The sequence below is a fragment of the Paroedura picta genome, chromosome 18 (genome assembly GCF_049243985.1).
Source record: "Paroedura picta isolate Pp20150507F chromosome 18, Ppicta_v3.0, whole genome shotgun sequence".
Lineage (NCBI taxonomy): Eukaryota > Metazoa > Chordata > Lepidosauria > Squamata > Gekkonidae > Paroedura > Paroedura picta.
The window spans coordinates 11,816,915-11,840,036 of NC_135386.1; the positions used below are offsets into that span (position 1 = coordinate 11,816,915).

The window sequence follows — 23,122 nt, forward strand, 5'->3', positions numbered from 1 at the left end:
GGCATTTGCCTTTTTTACCGCTGCATCACATTGCCTGCTCATGTTTAGCTTACAATCCACTCCAATTTTCCATTGGAGGAGGAGCGGCTGGAAATGATGCTTGTTTTGGTTGTGTCTGTGAGGGGGGGGGGGGGAGTGTCAGAGCAATGCCCCTACTGGAGCAGTCTGGCTTTCCCCCTTCCTAGCAGCCCTTCCGTGAATTGCAGTGGGTTGAGTCCTGCTGCAAACAAGGGACTGCTGATTACACCACATTCCCTTGCAGAGGGGCAACTGATGGCCAGATCAGTGGCCGATACCATCAGGGAGTGATAAATAGTCCTGCCACCAGACAAGCGCTCAGCCAAGTCAAATCCTTCATGCGGTAAAGGTTAGAGAAACTTAGCACAGCCTAAGGGATCTTCCTTGACCATGATTACACATTATTGTATTTAACATACGTTTCCGTATTGCCAGAAAAACCTGGACAACTTGTCCCATTTTTTTTGCGAAGCATAATGATTGAAAAGCATGAATTGAACACATTTTTCTTTATCAAAATCAGTGCAAGTTTTGTTATTTTGTACGTGCCAAGAATGGCTAAAAAACAACAGCCAGCGTGATGCTGTAGTTCGAAAGTTGGACTAGGATCAGAGAGACCCAAGTTTGGATCTTCACTCGATTAGGGAAGTTTCTTGAGTCCCCTTGGGGCCAACCTTGTTTTTTGGTTGTTGTGAGGCTAACTTTTTGAGCACAGTATGCCATCCTCAGTTCCTTGGAGGAGGGGTGGCCTTAAAGTTTAATAATCCATGAATACAGATTAGCTGTATAACATGCAGGAATACTAATATGCAAATGGAAGCTTAAACGCAAACTGTGATTTTTCCGGATTAATGTAGAGGTCCTTTCTACAAAAGAATGTTCCTTTAACAAGGATGGCCTTGAGAGAATCAGGTCTGCACTCATGAGTGCAACTAGAAGCCAAATCAGATGTCACTGCATGTCTTCCACTGAAACGAAAGCTGTATGTAACTCCCCAGTTCTCCTTCATAACTAGAGAACTTACCCGTGTCCTGACATCTCAACATCTTATTGTGTTTTGCTGTTTCCAATAAATGGCAGAATATCACATGGGACACAGTCAAGGAAAAGTCACACACTCCTACACAGGACACAGGTCAGTTCTACAAGAGTGGAAGCTAAACACATGCCAGCCATTTTTGGTGGCAGTTCAGGATAGTGATCATACTTTGGCCTCAAATGGACATTTAAGGTGAACAAGGATCTTACCCAGGGGTAGTCAAACTGCGGCCCTCCAGATGTCCATGGACTACAATTCCCATGAGCCCCTGCCAGTGAATGCTCATGGGAATTACAGTCCATGGACATCTGGAGGGCCACAGTTTGACTACCCCTGATCTTACCTATTGTGCTAGGGCAGAGACTCTGTAACTGTGAACATTCAGGTGTTCTACCTAAAGCTATTAGAAGTTCCTCAAGTCTGTATTTCTTACTGTACCTTCTGCTGTAGGCCTTGTCACCTCTGGTGATACTTCAGGTAGGATGTCTGTAATAGTAGGAGGAGTAAGGGGAACCTCTGGAACAGCCGCTTCTTCTGCTTCAGACAGTCTAGGCGTATAAGTCTCTCTTTCAACTTGGGTTTCTTCTGGAATCTTGGCATGTTCAGTTGGTGAATCTGGGTCGCTCGTGCTGAGCAGGCTGTCTGGTGAAAAGGTTTCCTCTGGACCATCTGAGGCAGGATGAGGAGGTGGCCCTGAACTATCCCCATGAATCTGACTTCTTTCTTCATATTGTCCAGAGGGCAAGCCACTGATAAAAGGCACCCCCGATGTTTCTGGGTGGCTTTGGGGTAATGCAGATGCTTCACTACTTGTTTCAAAAAAGGCTGATGATTCTGGGTACTGTTCAGGCAATGCTGATGCTTCTCCACTAATTTCATGAATTGTAGAAGTTTCTACTTCTTCATGAAATGTTGATGTTTCGCCAGTAATATCATGGTATTCAGGGGTTTTAATGGTACTTTCAGGATATGCAGAAGCCTCTACGCTAGATGTGGAGGCGTCCCCACTTGATTCAGTAAAGTGGGGGTGCATTGCTTCTTTCCCACCGGCCATTTCCTGTGAAACTGTTGGTTCTGTCACAGCCTCCACTAAATCAGAAGTTACTAAAGTGACTTCTGGAATTCCAGAGCTATCACCACTAGTCCCAGCTGTAGCCGAGGGCTCTCCACTTAAGTCTGTGACACCAGCAATTTCTCCACTAAAATATGGAATCCCTGATGATGTCCCACTGATGTCAAGTGCCCCTGATGGCAGCCCACTAACAGTTGTCACATCGTAGAGGTCGCCTGATGTTTCCCCAGAAAGAAACCCACTGATTTCTAATATTCCAGATGTTCCTTCTCCTGCTTCCTGTGCAACAGATGGCTTTGTTGCAACTTCCACTAACGTTGTATCCACAAGAGAGATGGTAGGAAAGCCAGATGGAAGCCCACTATAATCGTAAATTCCAGATGGCAGGCCACTGGTCAGACCACCACCAGAACTTTCTCCACTAATGTCTAGTCCACTTGGAAGTCCACTGACTTCAGGAGTACCTAAAGTCCATCCACTGAAGTCAATTTGACCAGAAGTCTGACCACTTGTGTCCAAAATCCCAGACAGTGTGCCAGATATATCCTCATCTCCAGAAGGCAAGCCACTTAATTCCACAAACCCTTTCCCTTCTTCTTCTTTAGTAGAAGGGGTTGTAACTTCAAACAAATCGGCCCCAATGAAGGTAACCCCAGAAGGTTCACCACTCCCGTCGACACCTGAACCCTGACCACTTAAGTCCACAAAGCCACTTAAATCAGGTATCCCAAATGGAATTCCACTGAGGTCAGATCCTGAGGATAGTCCACTGATATCTGGTTGACCAAATGGCTGTCCATCAGCATCAAATCCCGATGGTAATCCACTTAAATCAGGTATCCCAGACAGTTCTCCACTGATATCGAACCCAGACAGTTCTCCACTGATATCGAGCCCAGACAGTTCTCCACTGATTTCAGGTATTCCACTTAAGTCATCTCCTGAGGGGAACCCGCTGGTTATCCCACTAACGTGCCACTCACTGGAGGGCAAACCTGATAAGTCTCCATCTCTGCTGACCACAATGGTTCCTTTCCCTTCCATTTCCTTTTCTGTCTCTGTGGTTACAACTTCCACCAATGTGGCATTCACAAGAGACACAGTTGGAAATCCAGATGGAAGTCCACTGTAATCAAACTCTCCAGATGGCAAACCACTGAATAAGTCCACACTGGAATCCTCTCCACTAAATCCAGAAGGCAGTCCACTCATTTCTGGAACCCCTTTGCCTTCTTGAAGTCCAGGGATGATTTCTCTATGGTCCAGGATTCCAGAGCCAATCCCTGATAATTCTTCATCTCCGGAGGGTAAGATGCTGACTTCAATAATTCCAGAAGGCAGGCCACTGGTGTCTCCTGATGGTAAACCACTTTCTCCAGAAGGGAGTCCACTGAAATCTGGAGTTCCAGAGGGAAATCCACTTGGTTCCCCACTAGGTTCAAACATCCCACTGAGATCTGGAGCTCCTGATGTCCATCCAACAGATGTCTCCACGATGGGAACTTCTGCACTTGTTTCATCAATGTCAATAGGAGAAACGGCTGATGGACTCACTAAAGTTAAAAAAAGCACAGAACACAGACAGAAAGAGACAGATTAAAAAATCCCGGTCAACAACAGATTCAAATGAGTAGCCGTGTTGGAGCACAATAAAATCAGAGTCCAGAAGCACCTTTAAGACCAACAAAGATTTATTCAAGGCGTGAGCTTTCTTAAAGCTGCTACTGGACTCTGATTTTACTGGTCAACAACAGTTTGTGTCAATTTCTAATCTAAGATATGGAGAAACATATATCATTAAATCATTGGTTTAGCATTATCCACACTTGACTGGCAGTAGCTCTTCCATGATTTTTTAAAAAATCAATGCTTTTCAAAGCAGTGAGAATTTTTTAATTAAAAAAGTCTGAACCTTAGAAGTCAAGTGCTATGTCTGTTTCAGTAATGACCTGAAAAGGGGGGGGGGGGGAATTAGCACACTACTTTCTTTGATGTGCCTGCTTGACATGCGAAAATTAGATGCCACATTAAAATGGGTCTAATATGGATGAGCCCTATCAAAAATTGGAGTAACGATTACGGAATACGATCTGTGCATTCTGGGCTTAATGCCTCCTTGTGCCCCTGTTTCAACGGGTATCAGCAGTGCATGATCTTTAAACCCGTAGAGCTGGATAGAGGGACTGTGGAATTAAATCCCAACTCACCATATAGCAATGAGATGTTTGTTGGAAATACCTCTGTTCCCCACTCAGTCTGATTTTCAGAATCAGTGGCAAACTCCATTTCCACAGTTGTCTCTTCTCCAGAAGGGACTTCCTCCACCCCAGGGACCACTTGGGTTGCAATTAGATCCTCCTCAAAGTCCTCAAAGAAAGAGGGTAGTGCTGAAAAACAATTGGTGGTTGTGAATATCCTTTTTCACCCCCAAGGCTGATGTTCTTCACTAGAAAGGCTTAAAAAACCCTGTGCGAGGATGTGCATCTGGCCCTCCATCCATTGTTCGTGCTCAGCGGAATTTACAATCTTGGGGAATCCACTTGGTCCAGCATCTTCCACTGGGCCCCCGAGCCTCCTTCCCATGAAACTAATGGCTGCAGTGACAATGCATGGGCTCATTATATCTCAGTTACAAATGTATTGTTCTTACTGTTTACCCTTTATTGTAAACCATATATGGTCATGTCAACCTGCCCACCCATCCCCAAATAGCCAATGATGGGCCTGGAGGAGGAGGGAAGGGGAGGGGCTCCAGGTGGGCATGTCCACAGCTCTGCTTCCCAACCACATTCTGCATAATCATGACACTTTTGGGGTTTCTGGAAGCCTGAAGAATGTTTCAGGGGCTTCTCAATGGTAAAAAACCCGAGAAAGGCTGCTCTAGAGTCTCAGGGTTCTGGCCTTTCATCTCACTTACTGCCTGATTCTTTCAGCTAGATATGCTGGGGATTGAACTGAGTTCAGGCAAGTCCACACCGCGTGTGCGTGAGGCCCCGGGTCGCTCTCTCCCCCCACTTCGTGGCAGCGGTCTGCAGCCACGGGAAGGTTGTGGACCACTGTGGTAAGGCACAACGGTTGATGGCCCCCTGGGACTTTAGGCCTATCGGCGGCCTTTGACATCGTGGACCACGAACTGTTGGTCCATTGCCTGGCCGGTACGGGGATACGGGGCACAGCCTTGTGCTGGATACGCTCCTTCCTCCAGAACCGGTCCCAGAGGGTTGCTGTGGGGGAAGAGCTCTCGTAGATTGATGTTTTAATGGGAATTTTAATGGGATTAGTTGTTGTGACCCGCCTCGAGCCTATCTGGAGAGGCGGGAAATAAAACAACAACAACAACAACAACAACAACAACAACAATAATAATAATAATAATAGTCTGTAAAATGCCTCCGAAACACTCTTCTCCACCTGCAGTCCCCAGAAACATCCTGACTCTTTTCAGAAGTCGATGAAGCTGAACAAGAATGTCAAATTCCAGATCAGACTTAATCACCTTCAAGGCCATACGCGGTTAGGGCCCAGTGTACCTGAGGGACCACCTTTCTGCCTATGTCCTTCAAAGAACCTTGCACTCTGTCACCGCCAACTGGTTAGTGATGCCTGGCCCAAAAGAAGCCCACCTGTTCTGGCCCCCACCTGGTGGAATGAGCTTCCGGAGGAGATCAGGGCCCTGATGGAGCTAAAGCAGGGGTAGTCAACCTGTGGTCCTCCAGATGCCCATGGACTACAATTCCCATGAGCCCCTGCCAGCAAATTGTTTTAGGTGTTTTATGTACGAGGGGTTCTATGGGGGTTTTACATGTTGGCTAGAAATATAATAATAATAATAATAATAATAATAATAATAATAATAATAATAATAATAATAACCTCTGAAGCAAAAGGCATGGTGCCTTGATTGTGGGTCTGGGAATCCTGTCTGATTGGGGTACAAGTAAGTGGTTCTCACTCCGGGTTTGTCCCCCCCACAAGCCGGACGTGGGTGCAGGATGGGATACCGGACGCTGCCATCAGCCAGCCAGCCGGCGCGGCAGTTGTCTAGGCCCAGTTTCCAGGCGGCATAGAGTTGTCCGGTGGAAGCCAGGGTGGCATTCTGGCTCTCGCAGTGTTCTTGTGCTTCCAGGAAGGTGAATCGTTCCAGTTGGGTTTCAAAAAAGACCTCACCTGAAGATTTAAAAGAAAAGAAGACTGAGTTCTTGGCTCAGACATTGGTCAGGGATAGATCTGATATGTAACAATTATTGTAAAGAGTTTCTCATAGGGACCCGAAAAAACGTACCATTTAGTTTGTCAATATAGCAGTATACATCATACATCTCCGACGCCGGGCGCATCCCGTACGTCCGCACCCCTGGGACATCATCCTTGTCTCCTTCACATTTGCTTCGTGGGAAGACGATGGGGTATCTGACAATAAAGACAACAAGGGTCACCCTTCGCATCCCAGTGTAATGAACTGGAACTGCAGCACTTTCCGACTCTGCATAGCTATCAAAAGCAAAGCAGCCGCCCCCCACTTTGCACTTGGGCTGTGTCAGGGTTTTCGGCACAAAGAAAAAGAAACTGTGAACAGCAACAAGTCGATGGTGGCGAGTGCATGCCGCAGCCTTCCTGAGGTCATGGTGCGATTCGCTTGTGGGTCCCAATCTACCAGCCAAAGACCAGGGGAAATTGTGAAATGTGGTGTCGAATTATGCCTGACTTACAGAGACCGTGTAGAGCAGGGGTGGGCAAACTGTGGCCCTCCAGATGTCCAGGGACTACACTTCCTGGGAATTCATGGGAATTATAGTCCATGGACATTTGGAGGGCCACAGTTTGCCCACCCCTCGTGTAGAGTTTTCATGGCAAGAGGGAACAGAGGAGGTCAGCCATTGTGTGCTTCTGCCCTGGTCTCCCATCCAAATTTTAAAACAGAGGCTGGATAGCCATCTGACAGAGAGGCTGATTCTGTGAAGGCTCAAGGGGGTGGCAGGTGACAGTGGATGAGCGAGAGGGTTGTGAGTGTCCTGCATAGTGCAGGGGGTTGGACTAGATGACCCAGGAGGTCCCTTCCAACTCTATGATTCTAGGATTCTATGATTCTAGTGATCAGGGTTGATCTTGCTCAGCTTCTGAGGTCTGACAAGACTGAGCTAGCATGGCCAAGCCAGATCCGGGTTGCAGACCAGCAGGGGAGATGAATTATGTTAGAGCTCCTTCCCAGAACACCTTCAGAAGTGATCTCGGGCTTTCTTCAAATCTCTCCTTAAAACCCTTCCCCAGCATGTCAGGAATGATACCCCTTTCCCCTCAAAGCCTCTGATTTTACTAGGAAATGTTAGGGTGGTGTAGTGGTTAGATCCTACTCTGCCATGGAAGCTTGCTGGGTAACCAGAGGCCAGGCATACTGCTTAACCTACCTCACAGGGTCGTTGTGAAGATAAAATGGAGGACAGGAGAACAATAGGTCCCCATTGGGGAGTAGGACAGAGAATAAATGAAGAAAATAATACATAATTGGGGATGTACAAATATTGTACTTTTGTTTCTTTTTATATATATTTGCTGAGGATATTTTGCTTTCCCTGTTTCCTTTGCTGATTTCTCCGTTTTTCATGCCATTTTAGACCATTAATTTGCCAAAAACAGGTGTCAATCTCAATATCACTTCTGACAATTGAATTCTTTAATCCTGATCAGGAAAACAAAATCCCCTATCTCTCCAGTGCCAAGAACTGTGGCCTGTAGGCTGATGGCCTGTGATCAAACCAGGCTGCCTGCTCACTGCTTGGACAGGAGGAATCTTTGGAACTCTCTGTCAGTTCTCATGAGTCCCATGATGGAAGAACAGTGAAATGTTAATGCAACACAAGAATAAATGCATATAAAGCTCCCTTATACCAAATCAGTATTTTAACTATCAGTTGCTCTCCATGGTTTCAGGTAGGGAGAGATCTTTCCTGCCTGAGATCCTTCACTTGGAAGGTTCTTTAATTGTGAAAGAATATAGAGTTCCTTGTCAGAGAGGCGATGCGCGCCTCCCTATTGGCTACTCGGCCCGTCTCCCGAACGCCGTGCTGCCGACTCTCCAGTCCTCCCGAGCCGCCATCCTAACTCACCCCATACTGCTGGACTTGGGGAAAATTACTTTCCCTCCGCCCAGCGACTGCCCTTCCCCACCAACGGACCTCGATCCTACTCCGTCTGCCCGGCCGCCGCCGCCCGTGCCCTTCCCACACCCACCCTGGACGTCCGTCCCTCGCCGAGCCGCTCCACAGCAAATGGCGCACCGAGGCCTCGCCGGCCGGACCCAAAGTAGCCGCACACCCCAGGAGGCCGCCGCGGAGCCACTCCGTCGCCAGCGCCGCGCTGAGGCCTTGCCGGATGCACCGAGCCACATGGCCGCCCGCTGCAGACCTCGCCTCCTTCATGCCGCCGTTGCCCTGCCAACCACATCCAACGAGCCTACCCCACATGAGTACGACCCGGCTAAACAGGGCCAGGCCCGCATAGGCACCATGCCCATGTTCCGCCCATTTTTATAAATGGGCTTTATGTCTAGTAAATTATAAGCAGAACATTAATTAGTATAGGGTGTTGCTGTGATCCTATTCTCATAGATTCATAGAGGTTGAAGGGTCTATACAGGCCATCTAGTCCAACCCCCTGCTCAATGCAAGATCAACCAAAAACATCCAGGAGAAAGATCTGTCCAGACACTGCTTGAAGACTGCCAGTGAGGGGGAGCTCACCACCTCCATAGGCAGCCCAGTCCACTGCTGAACTACTCTGACTGTGAATTTTTTTTCCTGATATCTATCTGGTATCTTTCCACATGTAGTTTAAACCCGTTACTCCGGGTCCTACCTTCTGCTGCCAACAGAAACCTTTCCCTGCCCTCCTCTAAGTGACAAACTTTCACCTACTTAAAGACAGCAATCATGTCCCCTCTCAACCTCCTCTTCATAGAATCATAGAGCTGGAAGGGATGTCCAGAGTCATCTAGTCCAGCCCCCTGCACTTTGCAGAACACTCACAACTACCTGTCCACCCACAGTGTCCCCTATTCCATGTACAGATGATGCCCCTCCCCCCAAGTCCCTCAGCTTTTCCTCATAGGGCTTTATCCCAAGACCCTGGATCATTCTCCTCTCTCTCCTCTGTGCCTCCTCAGTGTTGTCCATGTCCACGTTCTCCTCACAGACACAACCACAACATGCCTCCAGTGTCCGAAAAGGCTTTCTCTCATGTTGATCCAGCCTGACTGGGGTTGTTGAAAGGCCCCAGGTGAGTCACTGTAACGTTACTGTACCTGACTGTCTGGTCCCTCAGCCAGCCAGCATCACACTGGTCATAACCATCCTCAAAGGCCGCCTGCAGTTGTTCGGGAGTGGCAATGACAGCGTTGTTATCCAGGCAAGCTCGTTGGGCTTTGACAAAGGTTAGGGAATATCTATCAGTGGATGGTCGGTAATGAAAGACAGTACCTGTCAAATGAAGCATCGGAAGAGTATTTGAGCATGAAACCACCAACACTTGGAGCGAGCTTTCGCTAGCGCTGGGCTGAATACTCTCTCATTTCATGTGCCAAAGAAATTACATGCCTGCCATCCCATGACTCAGGGGTGGCCAGCCTGTGGCTCTCCAGATGTCCATGGACTACAATTCCCATGAGCCCCTGCCGGGGCTCATGGGAATTGTAGTCCATGGACATCTGGAGAGCCACAAGTTGGCCACCCCTGCCATAACCCCTGCTGGCATTGCCCTTGCTGCCACTTCATCCAGTTGGTTGCAGCAGCCAATGTGCTTTTGCTTACGAAGAAGAAGAAGAAGAGTTGGTTCTTATATGCCGCTTTTCCCTACCCGAAGGAGGCTCAAAGCGGCTTACAGTCGCCTTCCCATTCCTCTCCCCACAACAGACACCCTGTGAGGTGGGTGGGGCTGAGAGAGCCCTGATATCACTGCCCGGTCAGAACAGTTTTATCAGTGCCGTGGCGAGCCCAAGGTCACCCAGCTGGTTGCATGTGGGGGAGTGCAGAATTGAACCCGGCATGCCAGATTAGAAGTCCGCACTCCTAACCACTACACCAAACAAGCATGCGTGGCATCGAGACAGTGCACTCCAGCCCGAAAAAAGGGTTGGGGGGGGGGCTGTGTGAGCAAATGAAGCTGAGGGCTGAGACAGCAAACAGGAAGAATGAAAGTGGCGCTGATAAATGGCACTGATAAATGGCGCCTTTGAAATAACATGAATAACCTGACGAGTGGCAAAAAGCCGGACAAACGTAGCGATTCTCCATAAAACGAACATGAAACTTAGTGCGCTGTGTGGGCTTAGCCCTAGTTTCCACGGCCCATTCGGAAAAGGGCAAGTTGGGGTCATTATTGGGGTGCTGTAACAACTAGGTGTTCTCATGGGAAACAAGTAGTGGAGCTTGGCTGGTTACCTGTGGGCAAGGTGGGCTGCCCAGGGATGCGTCCAATGTCAGGCACGGCTGTCCCTGGCGCAATCTGGTCCTCTATCGTAAACGGAGAAGCAGACGCCAGGCCTGGGGTCGCTGTAGCCCACAGGCTGTCTTCCACCGAGCTCATCTCCGGAGTATCGGTGGGGAAAACAGTGGCCAGCGTTGAGTCGGTGGCATTTTCGAGACCGTCCCAAATCCCCACCTCAGTCCTGTTCTCTGCCTCGTCAATGAAGTCCGTAGCAAAGAGATCCGGAGTCGCCGTGAAGCCTTCGTCCGGCTCCGAAGCAGTGGCTGTGAAATCTATTGGTTCCAAAGTTGCAACGCTGCCCCGGGCTTCTTCCTCGGTGACATTGCGTGGGAAGTACAGCTCCACGTCTGTCTGGGTGACAGTCTGGATGGTGAAGCCGCTGCCCAATTCGCCAATGGTCTCATCGGTGAGGTTCTCATGGATGATTGTTCCCAAGTCCCCTAGGATGAGGAGAAAATGTTATGAAAGTGATATCCGAGAAGCCAGAGGTCGAAGAGTCAACAGCCAGGTGCTTCCCCATCGTGTCCTGACCCAGCTTTGACCAGAGTCTGCCATAAATGAGTCGAGAGGGCAAAAGCATCCTACTGTAATTCTAGGACCAAAGCTTGGTAGAGAGTCCCCTCAGAGCACGTTGATGGGTGCTAAGAACCTTTGCTCATGCAAATATAGCATCTTTCAAGGATCTGAAAAGCTCCCAGTGCCACAATGAAGTGCCATGCAGTAGAGCAGGGGTAGTCAACCTGTGGTCCTCCAGATGTTCATGGACTACAATTCCCAGGAGACCATGAACATCTGGAGGACCACAGGTTGACTACCCCTGAAGTAGAGAACTGCCTCTCCTACAGACAGAGAAGAGTGCCAATGAAAGCAAGGGCCTGGACTGTGTATGACTCCCCCAGCCTTGAACCTGATCTGGTACTCAACTGGCAACCAATGCAGCTGCCTCAGCACAGGCTCAATGCAAGCCCTCCATGGTGTCCATGGTGAGGAACCTAGCTGCTGCATTTTGCACCAGCTGTAATTTCCGGAGCAGGCCTGAATAGCTTTTGGTGATGAGATTGATAGTTGACCGTGGAGTGGAACAAATTTGCAATGTATTTTTTATATGATTTTTTATTATGTATCTATGTGTTTTATGGAATATTGCCACCCAAATATACTGAGATGGTGGTGCTCTCATGCGCAGTGGACTCACCAGTGTAGCAGATGGCATCATAGCGGGAATGAGGGTGAGGATACCCTGTCTGATTATCGTAGAGGTACACGGTGCGCACTCCCACCAGGTTGCCGCCACAGTTGGGACGTGCCTTGGAGATGGGGTAACGAACGCTGCGGTCTGCCAGCCAGCCAGCACTGCAGACGTCCATGCCATCTTTCCAGGCCAGGTACAGTTCTCCTGTCGTTGCCAAACGGGCACCAAGACGGTGACATTTCTCTGCTGCTTCAGGGAAAGTGAATTTTTGCGGGGAGGTGGCATAGAAGACTTTACCTGCAGTCACACAACAATCATGCTGCTGGTTAGATGTAAAGTTGAATTTCTTCCTCCTTTATCAACTTCCCCCTTCCGATCTCTTTTCTTAGGGCTGGACTACGGTGAAACTGGGGCTCTGTAACTGATTGGGAAGAGCCACAGAGCATGGAGAGAGGGGTTGCTTCTTTCCTCCTGCCTGCATGTTGCCCGATCAAAAACGACCCTGAACTTGTCTGCTTTAAGCCTCAATAGGAAAAAAGACACACACCAACGCAGCATCTGCCTTTTGTCGTTACCCTTGATGCAGCTCAACCATTTCCAGTGTCCAGATGGAGAGTCCTCATCCAGATCAGCCTCAGAATGGTGGCTTTTAAAGGCCAAACTGAATATCCGGCGTTCCACAAAACTTTATCATGAAGTCTGGCTCATTTTTAAAATGTTTGGAAGCCGCGTCGATCGATATGCTAAGATACTGGACATCAGTATTTTAAATCAAAGGCTGAGGAAGCGTTTGAACTCTTTGAAAAGGTCCAACTCCTATGCCCTTCACAACTGCTGCTGGAAATGACGGAAGAGAGCAATGCGCCTTATACACATTGTGCTTCCACCTGTCAATCAATGCAGGCAACCAATCCCCTTTCTCCATATTTTAAAGGCCCTGCGATGCCTGCTAATCTTTTTAAAAATGCATACTTCTCTGTTGAAATGCCTGTGCATAGAATCATGGATGCATAGTGCTTTTTAAACGCCACCCTTTATGGGATCGCAAGTCCTTTGAGTCATTTAAAAATTAATATTGTTCCTGTTTATTTTTTTGGGGGGGGGGAAACTTTCAAGAGGCAAGCTTTGTGTTACAACTATGAAAAAAATCTTTTATTTATGGCATCGCCTGCACACTTGTCTGCCTATTCGTTGCTCCAGGAAGTTAGCCATTTTAAAAAAGAAATTCCCATCCCCGGGAACAAGGGAGAGGGGGGCAGGTGCAAGGGCAGGATGAGGCAGGTGCCTTTAGTACATTATAGCCTCCATACCTTCCCTCTGCTGGTTGCCTGCTGGTTGCTCTCCAGTAGCTAGCACTAAATAAGTTGGGGAATCCACTTTATGCGATTCCCTAACTCACGTTTTAAAATGGATTATGTAGCCAGACGGATACTGCCCAGATGCTTGATGTTGGTGACGTCATATGGCGGGACCGGAATATAATGACTATGTAAGGTAAGCATTTCACTACATTTAACAGGTGCGGGAATGCCCTCACTATTACCTTCCATTTCCTCTGCATAACAATACACGTCATACATCTCATCAGTTTCACGAATGCCATATGTTCTCACGCCAGGAAACTCGTCCTTGTCTCCATAACAACCTTCTCGAGGATGGTGCATTGGATACCTGGGAGTACAAAGGCAGGACAGGTTCAGCTGGAAGTAATTATTTCTCCTGCATGGCTCCAGGGTGCAGGCAGCATCTTGAAGAACATGTGGACCTATGAGGGACTGACAGTGCTGAATTCGCATTGGAATTTGGACCATGCCAAGCATACAGACAATCTGTTGCTTAGGCTTGCCAGACCTTAGGACTGCCGGTCCCCTGGCTGGCAGGGGAGGCTTACCAGTAGAGAGAGAAAGACCTCGACCAAGTGGCTGGCATCTCACAGGAAGTCACACCATCATGCTATAGGCCTCTGGGTATTTGAGCAAAACCTTTTGATTAGAAGCTAGTTTTTCCATAGTTTTTGCCCTAATACCAGAATGCTGCCCAGAATTTGCTGGCATGATGGCCTCCTATGAAACATCAGTGATGTGACCTGGAACCCACCTTAACGCCCAGCAGGGAAAATACCTTCTCTCCAGGCCTTTCTGTGTTTAGAAAATGGCACAGGGAAAGGGTTAAACCTCCATCACCAATACCAGAATCCTGATCCATATCAGAAGCCTTCAGATCCAGAATTTAGGGGGGAAATGCTCGAGAGCTCCAATTAAGGCCCCTCAGTTTTCCAGTGAGACAGCTGAACACATGAGCCGGTAGGCGATTAAGCCAATTGCTAATAATAATGAACAAATATTGTAAGTTTATGGAGCTACAGAGTTGTGTTGGGGTGAATTTTGTTTTTGGTGGGCCATTTCTGTTGACTGTTATTTATTAATTACAATCAAAACTTTAAAAACAATGAACAAATATTTCAGATTCAGAGTACCTTTATTGGCATAAGAACAAATATTTATTTATTTGTTTATTTGTTTGTTTGTTTGTTACCCTGCTTCTCGCCCATTGCCTATAGAGATGGTTGTTTTTGAATGGGGAGCATGAGGCCCAATTAAGCCACCTGCTAATAACAAATGCAACTATACTGCTCATAGAAGGTCTCTGGTATGCATATAAGATATCTATAAAAACAATTCATATTCTCATTGCCTATTATATGTGCAGAGCAATTGTCTATGTTGGCACACAAAATATCCATGTTAATAAATGCTGCAGATTTTAATCTGTACCAAGACTTTGGCCCCTGATCTTTTTTGAGTTCTTTGTTCACTGTACAATCTGACTTTCCTCCATGGCCAGTTTCACCCTGTAGTTCTTCCAGCTGTTTACCTGACCGTCTGGTCCGCCAACCAGCCAGCATCGCACTGGTCGAAACCATCCTCATAGGCAGCCTGCAGCTGCTCGGGGGTAGCGATGACAGCGTTGTTCTGGATGCATGCTTGCTTGGCCTTCTCAAAGTCCAGAGTGTATCGGGTGGAGATGGCTCTGTAATGGAAGACGATGCCTGGAAGACACACCCGCGGACTCTATCAGTGGCTGTTCCAAACAAAACCAGCAGATGTTAAATAAAAGCAAGTTGGAGAACAATGGGTTATTCTCTGCAACCAAATTATTGACAGCCCACAGAATTACAAAGGGGGATCTGTTTGTTTGCTTATAGCTTGATTTATATACTGCCTCTCCCGGACTGGCCATCTTGAGGCGGTGAACAACAAAATACACAACATTTGAACAATACAATACACAAAACATCATTAAATCAATTTGCTGCTCTAACAGCACAAAATGCGTAATTTATACCTTGGCAAATAAAATTGTACCATTTGATGTATGGAATACAGTTGCAGAGTTACACCCTTTGAATGAGCTGAAAAGGGTGTAGCTTGGCTGAGGATTGTACTGTAAATGCTTTAGCTTTCCACAAGCAGAGCTGTGAATATATTTAATACTTGTGGGAGAGGGACAGTAAATTGCAACCTGTGGCATTCTGTGCTACAGTTGCGATGTGACTAGCACCATACTTGGAAATTGAGTTAAACTATACAACTATTAAAGGTAAAGGTAAAGGTATCCCCTGTGCAAGCACCGAGTCATGTCTGACCCTTGGGGTGACGCCCTCCAGCGTTTTCATGGCAGACTCAATACGGGGTGGTTTGCCAGTGCCTTCCCCAGTCATTACCGTTTACCCCCCATCAAGCAAGCTGGGTACTCATTTTACCGACCTCGGAAGGATGGAAGGCTGAGTCAACCTTGAGCCGGCTGCTGGGATTGAACTCCCAGCCTCATGGGCAAAGCTTTCAGACGGCTGCCTTACCACTCTGCGCCACAAGAGGCTCTCTTGTTTGCTTGGCCTACAACTATTAAACACTATTAAACACAATATAGCATATTAACTGTTCCCAAAACCATTCATATTTGAAAAATAAACATGCTATCAGGTGGTTAGCTGTGTTTTATAGTAGTAAAACAAAATTTAAATCCAATTGCACTTTTTCACTTCTTTCTGCCTAGCCATATGACCTCCAAGGGTTGAGCTTCAGATGACTCTGCTCAAGACACCTCATCACTGCTTCCAGACATGTGGCTAGGGTTTCTGGGAATGAATCAGGGTGGCCATCCATTAGAAGGAAGAGCTGGCTGTCATCTGTATATTGATGACATCCCAACCTGAGCCTCTACACCAGCTGGGCAAGAGGCTGCATAAAAATATTAAATAAGATTAGAGAGAGGACCGCCCCTTGTGGGACTCAACATGTGTGCTAGTGGCCTCTTGACTGTCTCTCTCCAATTGCTACCCTGTGTCTGTGACTCCGGAGAAAGGAGATCAGCCGTTGGAGGGCTGTCCCCCATATCCCAGCGTCAGTGAGGTGGTGAGCTAGAAGCTCATGGGTGATTGTGTCAAATACTGCTGTGAGGTCTAAGAGCACAAGCAGCGCTGTTTCTACACCATGGTTATGCTGGAAACCTGACTGGGATGGGTCTACAAATGAAGCTTCGACCAGGAATGCTAATATTTGGTCCACCACAGCTCTTTCCACCTTTCCCCCCAGAAATGCTAGACTGCGAGGCAGTTCAGTAATTGGTGGGCTTCTGTGGTTCCAGAGATGGTATTTTCAGCACTGCCTCTTTTAGCCCCTCTGGGAATTCTCCCGTTGAGAGTAAGAGTTTCATTAAACCAAATTTGATTTTTTTAAAGCTTCCCTCCCCCATTTCCTGGTTTTTCCTCCCCCCTCCACCAGGCCATCTCATTTTTAACTAATGGTAGAAGTAATGCAATTCTCATTAGTATAATGGCACTAATTAAAAATAAAAATAGCAACTATGGCAAGCAGTTCAGAAGTTAACAACCAGAATGACAGCTTCCAACCACGAGAAAACACGCATTATTATGTGAGGCACTCTATCCCACAGAGAACAAACATATTAGCTTATAGAGAGGGAAAAGCAAGAGAATGCTAGAAATGTTGCTACGTTCTTCTAACGCAGAAATTATCCTCATTTTGGAGTTTTTGGGGAACTCAGCTGCTGATGCTGCTGAGATTCTATCCACATACCCACAATCCTGCAGTCTAAAAAGAAACCACCAGAGCAGTTCTTTTCTTGGGAATGACCTTGTGAGAAGTAATTGGAACCATCCCACTGCGTAGGCAAAGAAGAGCATAACATTTGCCCTACATCTTTCTTGTTTCAAATTAATTTCTGCTGATGGGACTGTACAGTGAGAAGGGGTGGGGGCTGAGGAGGTAATTGGAGTTTCTCAACAGGAGGGGGGAAATCTGCAAAAATCGCCCTCCTTCTGTTCCGAGAAAATCTTCACATGATCCTTAATGATGCTTGCCAGATCATAGAATCATAGAGCTGGAAGGGACCTCCAGGGTCATCTAGTCCAACCGCCTGCACCATGCAGGAATTCACAAGTACTTGCACAACTACCCACAGTGACCCCAATTTTATGTCTAAGTGGTCCCTCCACAAAAAATCTCCAGAATCCAGCTTGGTCTGGAGGAAATTCACCTATCATCCCACAGCCATGATTAGCAATTTCCTGGGCATGCAAGGAAGGGCCACAAGAGACAAACACTGGCACATTTCTTCCTGCCCATCCACTTAAAATATGCTTAAGTTCATAAAATCAACATTTCTTTAAGAAGACTAGCCTCTGCTTAAAAACTTCCAAAGAAGAACTTACCACCTCCCAGGGAAGCCTGTTCAATTGAGGAACCGCTCTAACCATCAGGAACTTCTTCCTGATGTTTAGCCGAAAATTCTTTTGAATTAATTTCTACCCATTGGCTCTGGTCCAACCCTCTGGGGCAACAGAGAACAACTCTTCTCCAGCTCTTCTATATGACAGCTCCTCAAGTATTTGAAGATGGTTATCTTATCACCTCTTAGACCGTTTATGCACGGGAGGTTTCATGCCGGACTGCAGGCTGGAGTTTTAGTCGTGGCAGGTTGCCCTACTTCTTCCTGTACCCACACGGGGTAGTATTTGGTCCAGTGTGCCTCCTCTGCCCCCAATTTGTGCTCCTGCATGGGAGCTGGGGCAGTGAAGTGCCCAGTGCATAAACGGTCTTAGTGGTCTTCTCCCCAGGCTAAAAAGACCAAGATCCCTCAAACTTTCCTCATATGACTTGGTATCCAAACCCTTCATGATCTTCATAGTCCTTCTCTGGACGCGCTCCAGTTTCTCTACATCTCTCTCCAGTTGGGGTCCAAAACTGAACACAGTACTCCAAGTGAGGTCTAACCAGAGTGGAGTAAAGTGGTAACATCGCCTTGTGTGATCTGGACACTATACTTCCAACTCTATTATTCTATGATTCCAACTTCCGTCCCTCATTACATGAAATAATTTTGTCATGTTAAGCATGATTCCCCTCACAAGAGAAGATTGAGGAGAAGTAGGAATTTCTTCATCACCTCTTACAAGGTCTTTTTCTGGTAGTTGCAGTGGTGCTACCATAACGCTATTGTTTTTCTTCATTTGAATATAACTAAAGAAACCTTTTTTATTGTTCTTAGGATTTCTTGCTAGCCTAAGCATATACTGAGCTTTAGCTTTTCTAACACGGTCCCTACAGGCATTAAATATGGAACGTTTCACGATGTAAAGATGTAAATTATATGGTCAGAGGATGGAAACATAGCCTTACCTTTCACCTTCACCTCTACTGTATCTTGACTGTCCTCAATGCCATGAATCACCTCACACCGATAGGTCCCTGTATCATTAGATCGAAGAGCCTTGATCTCCAGGGTGGCATCAGTCGGTATGGCAGGGTAGTTGGGCAGAGAGACCACCTCCTGGTATGCAGTGTTGATTCTCACATGCCCATCTATGGCCACCAACAAGACAACTTCTTTTCCTTCAGAGTGTCTGCTCCATTTGATTCTCGGGGACAGGGGGGCAGTAGAAGGGGATGTGGTCACATGCTCCAATGTGTCAATGTAGTAACAGGGGATGGTCAGAGTGTGCCCCAGGGGGACACGCAAGGGGGAGTGTAAAGGTATGCTCACACTCAGTGTGGCCCCATGATCTGCAGGTTACAAAACAATGAGAAGGAGAGAAATAGAATTCAGGACCACGGATTATTTCCTGTTTGCAAAAAGCCATAATTCCAGATGATGTGCTAAAGTGCACTAGTGTGCTGTGATAAAATATGCCAGTATAAACAAATGAATTAAACATTTTAAAGCTTCCACAAGCCAACAGTATCCACCCATAGAGGAGGCTGCCTGCTGCATCTCTGTGTGATTCATGGTTCTTCCTCCTTCTGATCAGCCTCACAAAGGGTTGGTCATTTCTGTTGTTTCATTATATTTGATATGACTAAAAGATCTCTCAGACAGAGACAGAATTAGAGCTTTCTAAATCATGTCTTTGCATGATCAGTTATGTTGGCCTTCCTTCTTTCCAGTTAGCACCAAGCTGTACTTCATGAAAAGAGTTTAACATTGAGTAGTTTTAAATAAAAAGGACATCAAGTGGATATCTCTATGAAAGTGGATATCTCTATGAAAGTTATTCTATAGCCCGGGTGCTACCATCAAGAAGGCCCTGCTTTACTGACAACCAATATCTATCTGACAACCAATATCTGCATTTAAGAATGGTGTTGGAAATTACATACCTAAAACTTCCACAGAGATGGCTGCAGTGATGACTCGCAAACTCACAAATACTAGTAGCAAAGTGGTCATAATTTACCTGTAATTAGACAAAGACAGGATTGTAAGTGTCTTCAGGGGATGACAACCTAGTAACAGAACATTACCAGCAATGAGAACCATTGTGGAGGGCAGCAATGCCAGCTCTCTTTTCTTAAAGGTTGGACTCCTATATAGATGTTAATCTAAATTCTAAAATCTAAAACATATAGATGTTAATCTGTTGAAGAACCTGCTCTCTGGGTCTCCCAGTCCAGGGAAACTGCCTTGGCCATTTCCTGACCTTTTGAAGACTACCAGCAATGTTAACTCCATGCATCACTCTTTTCCCTTGAACAGAATACAAAGAATCTGAAACTTCATTATTCCAAATCCTAAAAAAACATCATTTTATTGCAATTCAGATTGATTACTCATTATCTGAAATTACATGATCATTTTACATACATTACATTTCTTTACCAAATGAACCCAAACTTTATTAAAATCCTCATTGTCTGAATTACTTTAATGTTATTAGTTAATTTTTCCAAAATTACAAATTGCCTTATTTTATTTCACCATTGATCTAATGAAATATTTTATATATTTATCCAGTATGTGGCAATTATCATTCTGGCTGTTACAATAAGCAAGTTCACCAATGTTCTTTACTTACACTGAGCATTTCCCTTCAATAATAAAGTAAGGCAAATTAATTGAATGAAAGTTCAAACTTCTCTCTTATAATTTTACTGATTTCTATAAATTTTTACCCAAAGCTTCATTATTACTGGACATTGTCACAACATATGAATAAAGATTCTCACTACCCCCCAAATTCTCCAATAATTTTCGTTTCCAGATTTCCTCATACTGTAATGCTCTTTGACCTGTTTTGACAAATACTCAAAAGGAACATGCCTAAATATCATAATTCAGTCTTCCTAGTTAATTATGGTATTTTTATCTTAAAAAATATTTTCTATGACTAATTCAAAATTTGTTAATGATCTATTCATTTGTTCCTGACTTTTTTTTGGTTTTTGTTTTGCTTAGGAAGGAAAATAATTGATGTTTCAATAACCATATAGAACCAGGAGGAAAGTTACACCCTATTTCTATGAAGAAACTATCATCCCCTTCCAATAATTTCTGGAAGTTTTAAAAATATAGCTGTTTATCTAGAGGTCCATTCAATTTTTTGGCATAAGGCTTAAGAGTTGGGAATTCTAGGTGATGGATTGGTGTAAGGAGGGGGATTCCCAGATATATTCTTCCTCCATTTATTCCAAATTATTATCTGGAGACTCACATCGTATATGGTAAATTCCTTTTCCCAAAGATTATTAAAAAATTATACCTGCTGTGCTCCCATTTCTTCTAATTCCTCTATTTCAATATTCACTCTATTAACTTCTTTAGTCAAGGACAGAAAGGGGATAATATGCCTTAACTGGCAGGCTTTATAATATAAAGCTATATTGGGAGCTCCCCAACTTCCATGTTTAATTGAATGATATTTTCAAGCTCCAGCCATTTAACTTTTTTGTTGTTTGAAAAATAAGATGGTCAATATACCATTGACATTTCCTATATAATTTTGATATTCATTTTCCCTCTGTTTTATCTATATTGTAAATTAATTCTTCAGAATTATTTAGTGTTCTATTCATTTGCTCTTGAAATTCTTTCTGTTGCAGAAAAGTTGAGATTTGATATTTCAGCAACCAATTACTTCCCCCAGGAAAATGTTCTTTAAGCCCTAATACCCTCCATCCTCTGATAATATTGTATGTATAGTATTAAGGAAAATTTTATTTCCGAGGTACTCTTTTACATCTAATTTTTAAATGCTAGAAGTTTCAGGTGATAAAAATTAAGCATTAATGCTGCAGGATATAAGCTCTTTTTTGTATTTTACATTCAAGAATCAAGCTATGTAGAGAAGCCTATGCATTTGAATTTAAGTTTTTGCCAACCATATTTCTAAATAAAACTCAAAGAACTATTTTCTCAATATTATTACTATCAATATTTGACCTATTTATTTTCCTTGAGAGAGATAGGTAAGGAATAATATATATAAGCACCATAATATATCAAGATATTTAGGATTCTCTAACCTCCTTCCTTTAATGAATGGTATCTCAATAATTTTACTGTTCTTGATTTTTTTAGATAAAAAAAATAAATTGATCTATTTGTATTTGTCATTTCCTTAAAATCTTACCTGAAATATACCAAAATAAATAAGAATTTTGGGATAACAATTTTAACACATGTAATTCAAATAAATATCTCACTATTCTGTTTTCCCCATTTCATACCTACTTTTATTTCTTTCCACAATGATATACTGATATATCTTATTCAATTTTAAAGGAATTGTTATACTAATGGAATATTTAATCTATGAGAAACCTCTAATTGTATTTTAGGGATAATATTACAGCATAAATTAGATTTTGAAAAATTTATCTTTTATTCTGAAATTTGATTACATTTTTGAAATTCACCCTTTAGGCCGATTATGCACGGCCACCGAAATGGCGATTTCGGGTCACATGGAAAACGCGGAGGGGGAAGACGCGACGCACACCGGTTATGCACGGGGCGGGGCGCGACGGCGGCAAAACCCTGAGTAACCAATTATGCACGCGGCGATTCAGGCGCCACTTCTGGTTGTGCCCCGGTCACCCGGAAGCTGTGCTTTCTTCCGCGTTTCGCTAACGTGGCTTTTTCGGCAGCATGCACCGAAGCTGCAGCCGGTTGCAGCCGGCATCGTGCGTTATCGGTGATTTTAGTCGCCACCATTCCACCCCGAATGTGCGCTAAAACCCCCGTGCATAATGGGTCATTAAGGTGAATTTTTAAATTTTCTGTTGATAACAGCATATCAGCATAATTGTTAACAACTTTTCTGCCCCATCACATTGAATGCCTCTAACCTTCTGATTACTTCTCAGTTTGTTGGCTATAGGCTCTAAGGGCAAGATGAAAAGCAGTGGAGAAAGAGAGCACCCTTGTTTAGTACCACAGTTACCTTTAGCTTTTCCTGACATACTATTGTTGATTGATATCTTCTTATAAGATGTAAAGGGCCCAAATTACATTATTGAATCTATTTCCAAATCCATAGCATTGCATTAATTTTTATAAGTACAACCCACAGAATCAAACACTTTATAAGCATCTATGGATAATGCCAGTTCTGCTTTTTTCCGAATAATATAACCAACCCATCACTAGCATCCTCCATATAATGTTTGGGGACAAAGTCATATTGATCTATATTAATTAGTATAGAAATGCAATTTTTAAATCTAGAGGCCAGCACTTTAGTTAAAATGTTATAATCCATGTTCATTAGGATGATATGACTTCCTCGATGCAGGATCCTTATTTAGTTTTAAGGTTAGGACTAATTTGGCTTCCAGCCGAGAAGGAGGAAGAGAAGCTCCTTCCATAATTTCATTATAGACAGGAATCAGATAAGGACCTAAAATATTGTTTATAGAAGACTGCTGTATATCCATCTGAGTTGCCTGATCACAAAAAGAACCTGTGCTCTGGGACTCTGAAGATCTTGGAGCACTAAGGATATCAGTTTAAATTAAGGCATTGG

General features: G+C 44.9%; 1 protein-coding gene across 2 annotated transcripts in view; it reads right to left on the bottom strand.

Moving 5' to 3' along the window:
• ACAN (aggrecan) overlaps positions 1–23,122 on the bottom strand; it is a 111,674-nt gene that overhangs the window by 47,982 nt on the left and 40,570 nt on the right. For both annotated transcript variants that reach the window (XM_077317667.1, XM_077317666.1), the window contains exons 2-12: positions 19,479–19,555; positions 18,501–18,884; positions 14,674–14,848; positions 13,343–13,470; positions 11,803–12,096; positions 10,562–11,047; positions 9,427–9,601; positions 6,412–6,539; positions 6,003–6,296; positions 4,337–4,516; positions 1,496–3,682 (exon numbers count right to left, since the gene is read on the bottom strand). In XM_077317667.1, the coding sequence (XP_077173782.1) occupies positions 1,496–3,682; positions 4,337–4,516; positions 6,003–6,296; positions 6,412–6,539; positions 9,427–9,601; positions 10,562–11,047; positions 11,803–12,096; positions 13,343–13,470; positions 14,674–14,848; positions 18,501–18,884; positions 19,479–19,548 (4,501 nt within the window). In that variant the 5' untranslated portion in view covers positions 19,549–19,555. The remainder of the gene's footprint in view (positions 1–1,495; positions 3,683–4,336; positions 4,517–6,002; positions 6,297–6,411; positions 6,540–9,426; positions 9,602–10,561; positions 11,048–11,802; positions 12,097–13,342; positions 13,471–14,673; positions 14,849–18,500; positions 18,885–19,478; positions 19,556–23,122) is intronic.